The following is a 9,275-nucleotide window of genomic DNA, read 5'->3' as shown; positions in this document are numbered from 1 at the left end:
ATGAATAAGGATATTAGTGTCACCAAGCGAGAATCACATCGCTAGGAAACGCAAACGAGCTCGTAAAGTTCGACGCCAGGATAATTAGTATTCTCATACGAAGGAAAGCGTATTTCAGCATCGACGATTTCACTTCGCATCTGGCGCAGTAACTCGATCACTGCCGCCGTACGTTATGTTTCTAGGTCACGTGAGCGCACGAGAGGGGTGCACGCCACATTGGTTGCGCACAGTACAGTACTGCAAGGCGCGCGCGCTCGTCTGGAGCAATTACGGCGCGCGGGAGGAGCAGCGGCCGAGTCGGCGCACGCGCCCGAGCCTTGGCGGAAACAGCCGAGCACCGGCGGCCGTCGTCTATAATTGAAGCGGCGGCGGCCGCGTCCCGGTAGTCTGCGAGGCTGGCGGTGTGGTGCGTAGGCGGGAGCCGAGAGGGAGTCAGGCATGTCCACTACCGCTGCGGCTCGCGCGTGCGGCGCCCGGTCGCTCACGTCTCTGATGCTACTGCTGCTGCTGGGCCTGGCCGCCTCGCTGCCGGGGGCGGTGCCCGCAGGTGGGGGCGGCGGGGGCGGCACGCCGGCCAGCCAGCACCTGCTGGTCTACCGGCTCGTGCTGCACACCTTCTGGGACAGGGCGCGCTTCCCCAAGCACTTCCCGGACTGGAGGCCGCCCGCACAGTTCTCTGCACTCATCGGTGAGTCCACCACCAACTGCCCTGTTTTTTTCCTGTTTTCTTGCATCTATGCTCCTTAGCAGCTTTCCGACCGCAGCTACATTCTCGCCGTGTATTACCTACAAAAATCTACGGTTGCACCTCAAATGCCATCGTGAGGTGTGTTGCAGAGGTTACGTAGTGCACCACCAGCACATTGTCACCTCCCTACTCCATTCCAGAGGAATGCCTAAATGTATACATGGTGTTCGGAAATTCCCGTTACTGACTTACAGAACTACTAAAGAGAAGTGAGTACATAATATTTTGAATAGGAACCCATGTTCGGAAACGTACAGTATCCGTTCTACGACGGTTTCAACTCAGATGTTTAGCTCGTCCACTTCTGCTTGAGGAACTGAATTAGGCGTAACGCAGCACAGTTATTAGGTAACATTTCTGGAGGACACATAAAAAAACATCCATTTATCACTTCGGCGTATTTGTTTATATTAACATTGAAACATTACGTGTTCTCATTATTCCAAAACAAAAAAGAACACAGCATAATTTATGTACAGAACAGTATTGATGAATTACAACAACGGCTCGATGTGTTGACCACTAACGTCAGACACTGTACATACGAAGCATATTCTGATACACACTCTCCATCCAGCATGGTGTCTCTTCAATTTCAAGCGCAGTGGCCAGAATTCGAGCCATCAGATCTTCTTCTGTCCCTGCAGAAGCTTCATAAGTTAAACATTGCATGCGATCCCAAAAGAAATAGCCCATATGAGTTAAATCTGCCGATCGCGGTGGCCACGCGGTTGGCCCACCTCGGCTTGGCCACCATATAGCCTGTTGAGATGTCTCCGAACGGCACGTGAGAAGTGAGGTGCAGCACCGTCATGCTGAAACCACATTTGCTTACAGACTTTCAGTGGCACAGTTTCCAAGAATGAGTCCAGTGCGTTTTGTAGGAAGATCAAGTATGCAAGATCAGTTAGATTGAATGGAAGGAGGTATGGCACATCTGAATTGAAACCTCGTAGAACGGACGCGGTACATTTTCTGTCATGGATTCCTGTTCAAAATGCTACGTACTCACTCCTCTCCACAAGTCCTAGAAGTACGTAATGCAAATTTGCGAACACTCTGTTTAGGTGCTTTATTACAATTCCTGACTTGGATCACGATGTTTATTTCTAATCAGGCTATTAATTTCGGAAGACAATGACCATCTTCAGACCTAGAAAATAGAAGTACATAGAGGTATCTTAATTTGCAGTACACTCCTATCAGAATGTAAGGCAGAAAATGAGTATAAAACAAATGTACAACATATCCATGCATGAGTCAATACATGTTGCATTACATGTATTACACCATTACCTGTGATGGTGAAGTCAAAATTATTAGACATTTCGTCTTCGTCAAAGAAATAAAATTATAGTATGTAAAGAGCACCATTCAAGCGTACATACTACAAATGAAGAGAGACTCAGTCATACTACCGTGCAGCGGCAAGAAACATGGCACTATCCAAGTCCGCTAGATGTTGCCGCCCCACGTCAATATACATGATTTCAAAGAAGTACATTCCTTACACTCACATATATAGAAACTCATTTCAAATGTTATAAAAGGACATTCAGAAGATAAAACGAAAATCATTGTAGGTACATGTCATATAATAAATGTAGTAGTAAAGGAGGCTATATTAAAACAAACAACTACGAGGGTTGGAACTTTAATAGTGGCAACTATTTATTTACAGCTCGTACAGAAAAGGTGCGTGTCGTAGTTTGTGTTCCAAAAATGAACAGCATAGAGACAGAAGTCATGACGCTTTCTGCAGGACCTGACCATCATTTTGCAGGACAATGCTCAAGCACGTACAGTGCAAGCTGTTACTGATTTGTTTGACTGATGGGGCTACTAAGTGCTATAACACCTACTGCACTCCCCTGACTTAAGCCATCGTCAGTTCAACTTAACGGCATTCGCTTCAGAACTGCTAAAAATTCGTCGGGCAATAGAAAGCGCCGCTCGAACGCTCGAACTGTCAACAGAACTGGCACTGCTAAGGGTATCCTACCACTTCCACATCGCTGGCAACGGGTTATACACAATGCTGGTGACTACTTTGAAGGGCAGTAAAACTTTGAAATACGGATCTGTTTTGTACGAGCTGTAAATAAATAGTTGCCACTATTAAAGTTCCAACCCTCGTATATTAGAAGTTTACATAATCTCTGCTTCGACGGAGGCACGTTTCTCGTCTCTGCACAGCAGTATAACTAAGTCCGTTTTCATGTGCAGTGTGTACGCTTCAGTGGTGCTCTTTCCGTACGATAATTTTATTTGCTTGATGAAGCCGAACCGCACCATAATGTGTAATGGTGTGATATGTGTAAGGCAACACATTTTGACTCAAATAAGAATATGCTGTACAATTAATTTCTGCCTTACATTCGTACAGTAGGGAGTATTTTGGCTAGCTCTATGAAATTATATTTGCTAGATCTGAAGATAGTCGATACCGACCAAAGTTAACTACATTGTGATCCAAGACTGGAATTGTAATAACGCAAATATTTTTCCGGATCGGTGGAAAATTTTTTCGTGAGTATGTCACAACTTGTAAACATGTGAACAGGGTGAACCCGAAGACTATTGACGAAGTTTCGGAGACTGATGCGAGATATTTTCTGAATATTTTAGTATAAAGGGCTGTTACTGAATAATTACATTTCGTTTGGCTTCTTTCCCCCGATTGTTCCGGTATCTTTATTGCTCTGAAAATACCTGCACAACAGTACAAATGTCGACGGCATGTGCTGCGTGTCTTTTTCAGAAACAAATGTGTTTCTTTCATTCACAATAGTCGCTGTTGACATCAATAATGCTCACTTGACTCTGCGCAGTCAAACTTACTTTCAATACCGCTCTTCTATGTTTCCCAATCAACAGTGACACATAGCAGTATGGATAGGTTTAGTCATGAGGAATTGAGTTGTATGCACGTCATGTATGGGTACAGTCAATGCAGCGGAAAAGCGGCACAACACCATGATGATGTGTTCCCGCAGTGACGGCCACAACATCGCTGAAGATTAGCACCCGCAACTCACCAGTAAACGTATTCATCCTTCTGGATGTAACTTTTAATCTAAATCTACATACACTGATAAGCCAAAACATTATGACCACTACCCACTGCGACGCTGGACGCCGCCTGGTAGCGTTGCGCGCAAGTAACGCGGTAACAAATGCAAGTAAGCGGCGCAGATACAGACGGGGAATCGCACTAGCGAAGATATGGGCTGCAAATGGCAAAATTCGTTGAGATGATTATTGTGCAGAGCCTAAGAACGAGTATCTCAAAAACGGAGAAGCTGGTCGAATGTTCACGTGCTACTGTCGTGAGCATCTACGGAAAGAGGTGGAACTACAGTCAAATATCTACGAGGCGCTAATGGTTGGGTTCAGAGGCTTGTCTGCTCTGTAAAGTAGGACTGACAGATTGTGATCTGTGGCATCTCTGGCGAAAGAACACAATGGTGGTGCATGCACAAGTGTTTCGGAGCACATCGTCCGTCGTACGTTGTTGAACATGGAACTCCACAGCAGACCACCCATACTTGTTGACACTCTGACCTAATGACATCGAGAGTTACGATTGCAGTGGGCACGGGACCATCGGGATTCCACTGTCGATCAATGAAAACGTGTGGACCCTTCGGTTGAATCACATTTTTGCTAAATTAAGTTGAAGGTCGTCTCCACAAACGCCGTCATAGATATGAACGGCGCCTCGAAACGTGCAGCGCGTCACGGACGCAGGCTGGTAGGAACAGTATTATCCTATGGAGGCATTCTCCTGCACTTTGGGACCTGTGATGGTAATCAAAGACACGCCGACAGTTGCGAACCAACTTCATCCCTTCATACCCAATATCTTCTCCAACGGCTATGTCACGTTTCAGCAACAAAAGTTTCCGTGTCTCCGAGTCAGAACCGTGCCACAGTGGTCTGAGGATCATTATACTGAACACACGTTGATGTCCTGACGACCAAATTTGCCTGCTGTAAACCCTGTGGAAGCCGTCTGGGTCGCGATCAGGTACCATCTCCGAGTATGCAAATCAGCGGCCCGTTATTTGTGCGAATTACATGACCTGTGTGTAGACATATAGTGCCACGTACCTCCACAAACCAACCAACAAACTGTCGTTCTCCACATCCGCATAAGCAGTGATGTTCTTCGTTCCAAAGACACACAGACAAGCTGTTAAGCAGGTGGCCATAATGTTTTGGCTCATCAGTGTAGGTACTCTGCAAGACACGATACAGGGTCCACCGCAGGACGCTTTGCGCCACTGTCAGTCACTGCCTCCCTAGATACACTGGCTAAATCCTTCCGTACGAACCCTGACACCTCTAAACTTTTCTTCGCTACCCTTACGCGAGATGTACGTATGCTCGAGCCGATACAATAATTCTGCAGTCTGTCGCAAATAGCTGTTCTGTTAAACTTTCTCAAGAGAGTTTCGCTATGTTGTTGTTGTCGTTGTTGTGGTCTTGAGTCCTGAGACTGGTTTGATGCAGCTCTCCATGCTTCTCTATCCTGTGCAAGCTGCTTCATCTCCCATTACATACTGCAGCCTACATCCTTCTGACTCTGCTTAGTGTATTCATCTCTTGGTCCCCCTCTACGATTTTTACCCTCCGCGCTGCCCTCCAATACTAAATTGGTGATCCCTTGATGCCTCAGAACATGTCCTACCAACCGATCCCTTCTTCTAGTCAAGTTGTGCCACAAACTCCTCTTCTCCCCAATTCTATGCAATACCTCCTCATTAGTTATGTGATCTATCAATCTAATCTTCAGCATTCTTCTATAGCACCACATTTCGAAAGCTTCTATTCTCTTCTTGTCCAAACCATTTGTCGTCCATGTTTCACTTCCATACATGGCTACACTCCATACTAATACTTTCAGAAACGAACTCCTGACACTTTAATCTGTACTCGATGTTAACAAATTTCTCTTCTTCAGAAACGCTTTCCTTGCCATTGCCAGTCTACATTTTATATCCTCTCTACTTCGACCCCCCAGGGAACGTCCAGCAACTCTGTTAATCTGAAGCCGAATAATTGCTGCCATAAGCGCCAAAGGCGGACAAACGCGTTACTGACTTGCTCAATTTGTGAAGTTCTTTCTCTCGAACAAATCACACAATTTTAATGAAAATTTAATTAATTGTTTGTCTGTACATGTACATCACATCTACTGATTTCCGTCCTATTCGTATACTCCTTCATGGTGCGTCGCTATTTTTTTTTCTTTTTTCCTTTTCTCTTTTTCTTTTTTCGAACTGAGCAATTTCTAAAAAAAGAAGGATACTCGGATGGCAGTGTCCGGGAAATGCGTCTACGATTGTTCGGTCGCCTGGTGCAAGTCGTCCTATTTGACGCCGCTTCGGTGATTTGCGCGTCACCTCACAATCTTTCAAATAACGCAGGACGTTGATCAACAAATGAGTGCTATAAAAGGTAATAAGTGTCAAAATTTATGAACTGTGCCATTCAACATGACAAATAAAGTTTTCAATAATCTGTCAATGTTTCTCGTAGAATATCCAACTCTTACTCAGTAGTTTTCATTTTATCAGATTCTAATTAACTCCTTCCCTAAGTATACATCTACGTTCCGCTAGTCATATAATGGTGTCTGGCGAAGAATTCTTCGTGTACGATTTCGTGTCCACCCTTCGCTGTTCAAGCCGGGAATGTGGAGCGGGAATAACGATTGTTGGAAGACCTCCTATAAATTCGAAAAAATGGTTCAAATGGCTCTAGGCGCTGCGGGACTTGACATCTGAGGTCATCAGTCCCCTAGACTTAGAACTACTTAATCCTAAATCCTAAATATCCTAAGGATATCACAAACATCCATGCCCGAGGCAGGATTCGAACCTGCGACCATAGCAGCGCGGTTCCGGACTGAAGCGCCTAGAACCGCGCGGCCACACTGGCCGGCTATAAATTCCAATCTCACTGATTTTGCATTCGTGGTCTTTTCGCGAGATAAACTTAGGAGGAAGCAATGTGTTGGTTGACCCTTCTAGGAAAGTACGTTCACGGAATTTTAGCAGTAAGCCACACCGTGATGCTCGAAGCCTCTTTTGTAACGTCTGCCACATCTTTTGTAACGTCACCTTCTCCGTGGCGGTTTTGTGCTTACTAAATGAACTACTGACGAAACGTGCTGCTCTTCTTCGATTTTCTCTACTTCCTCCATCAGTCTTTCCCGGTGCGAATTCCAGTGTAGGTAAAATACTAACATTTTCGTGGAACAACAACTATGATATGTATTTATCTTGGTGATCTAATCTCTGTATATCAAAGGCAATGCCCTGACTGACTGACTAGCCCATCATCGCCCAGCCCAAACCGCTAAGGATAGAAACTTGAAATTTGGAGAAATCGTGGCTCTTATACTGTTGGCATAGTTTAAGAAGGGATTGTCCGAAATTTCATTTCTAAGGAGGTAATATAGGGGATGAAAGACTTCTTGAAAATGTATTGCTTTAAGGGAATTTTGAAGTTAGAACTACGAAAATTGGTATTTGGTTTCTCAGTCATAAAATTAAAAAAAATTGTGTTTCAATATTTTCGGAAATTGGGCCACTAAGATGGTAAAATAGTAGATGAAAGTTTCTTGGAAATAAATAATCACTAAAGAATTACTAAAGAATTTTGAAGGCTAGATCTACGACAATTGGTATTTGACCCTCTCGGTTAGCAATAAAAAAAAAAGTGTTTTAGTGTTTCTGAAAATTCAGCCCCTAAGGGAGCGTTATAGGGGATGAAAAATTTTAAGGAAATATTTCTTTACATAAAAAAATTTTAAAGATGAAACTGACGTTTCAATACTTGGTTAGATATAAAGATATTTTTCTTAGGAGATGAAAGTTGTTGTGGAAGTATCTCCTAAAGAAAGCAAAGGGCATGATTAATAAAAACTTTGGACTCCAGCTACCAGTATCGCTTTTTGGTCAGAAGTACATTCGGAAAATACCATGCTTGTATGGCCCTAATTAACGTAAAACGCGTAGAAGTTGTTGCAATTTGTGAACAACATAAAAATTCGATTAAATAACAAAAAAATATTTGCAGGCCATATAGTCTACGCGAGCGAACCAGCGGACAGTTAAAATCGTAGTCATATAATACTTACATTATTTCGAAAGATCAGAAATTAGTTTCACAGAAGTAAGATGATTCGAAGTATTATTTTATACACTTAGAAAATGGCTATCATAGGTACGAGCATTAGCATACCACACACAGTACGGATCAATGCAATTGAGAATCATGTGTTTGAAAGGAATTATTGATTTATGGAACTCGATTCGATCTAAAGAAATCATTCTCTTCTCTGGTGCATTTTTCATTAGCAACTGTTGTCTGCTGCCCGACCTTCGTTACATGTGTGATCTGGTTTGTAGTCAAGTAATCTGCAGAAAACTTCACATGTTTGTGAATCATATACCTGTAGAAACGATTTATTCGACTTCAGGCAGGTCAGTCCCACCAGTAGAGTTCCGACTACGATGTTCACAGTCACCTTCTTTCTCTTTTCAACAAAATGTCTTATACACAGATCAGCCGGCGCTCTATGTGGTTTATTACAGTTTTGGAATTAGGTCTGCTGGGAACTTTCTTCCACCTTTCCTTCTCTCCTTCCACGCTTGTGCTTTCTGGTATGGTTCCCTCTTGAATTAGTTTTAAAATTCACGTAGCTTTTGTCTGAGATGTCATTGTTAAGCTTCTAAGGGTTTATAATCGTCATTCCTCGGTTCGGATGTTGTTGAGTTTAACAAAACATAATTAAAATAAGCTCTAGTTTTGTGGATTTGCTGCCTAGTAAAGGCAAGACCTAATTGCAGATGCATAATTATGCTCGCGGTAGCGTTTTTCAGCACTTAAAACTGACGAATCCAAAAAACGCTACAAGCAGTTAGAGACTGCGTATTCAGTATTACACAGGTCACTAGGAAAAACATTTTACCGCTTAAAGAAAGAAAACGAAAAACTTTCTTTCGAAACTGTTAAGTGAACGCTATGAGCAGCTTAGGAGATGCAAGAATGCAATATAGTATGTTGTTTATAAGATACATTTACTATATGAATGTGACTTGGTGTTATATGTAAGTAAAAAAAGTCTATGACAGTAAAGTAGTAGCAACAATAATAAAACATAACGAGTCACACATGCGAGAGTATCAGTGATAAGATGCGCAAAGATCTGAGGAATCATTCTGTGCTAAGAATAACAGAGACAACTCGCTTTTATGCCGTGTAGAACGAAATCTGAGCATAAGAAATTCCAGTTATATTTTTGCCGTTATTGCTGTTGTGATTAAACTTACATGTCATTCATGTGTACAGTTATAACAGCAGTACTAATAACAGAAAAGTTTTGTAATTCTCATTATTACACTGCATTCTGTTTCCAGAACACGTGATATTTCATAGTTAACCGTTGTCGCGAAGTCTATCCTCCTCTACATTTAATGGTCAGAGTTAGTACTCCATTCTACGTAGCACT

General features: G+C 42.9%; 1 protein-coding gene across 1 annotated transcript in view; it reads left to right on the top strand.

Moving 5' to 3' along the window:
* The first annotated feature begins 378 nt into the window (after positions 1-378).
* Positions 379-9,275, top strand: part of LOC126187524 (spondin-2-like) — a 612,132-nt gene continuing 603,235 nt past the window's right edge. Inside the window, exon 1 of the mRNA XM_049928660.1 lies at positions 379-691. Within this exon, the coding sequence (XP_049784617.1) occupies positions 442-691 (250 nt within the window). The 5' untranslated portion in view covers positions 379-441. The remainder of the gene's footprint in view (positions 692-9,275) is intronic.

Source organism: Schistocerca cancellata, chromosome 5 (assembly GCF_023864275.1).
Source record: "Schistocerca cancellata isolate TAMUIC-IGC-003103 chromosome 5, iqSchCanc2.1, whole genome shotgun sequence".
Classification (NCBI taxonomy): Eukaryota; Metazoa; Arthropoda; class Insecta; order Orthoptera; family Acrididae; genus Schistocerca; species Schistocerca cancellata.
The sequence above is the reverse complement of the archived record's forward strand: the minus strand, read 5'-3'. Positions and strand labels throughout refer to the sequence as shown.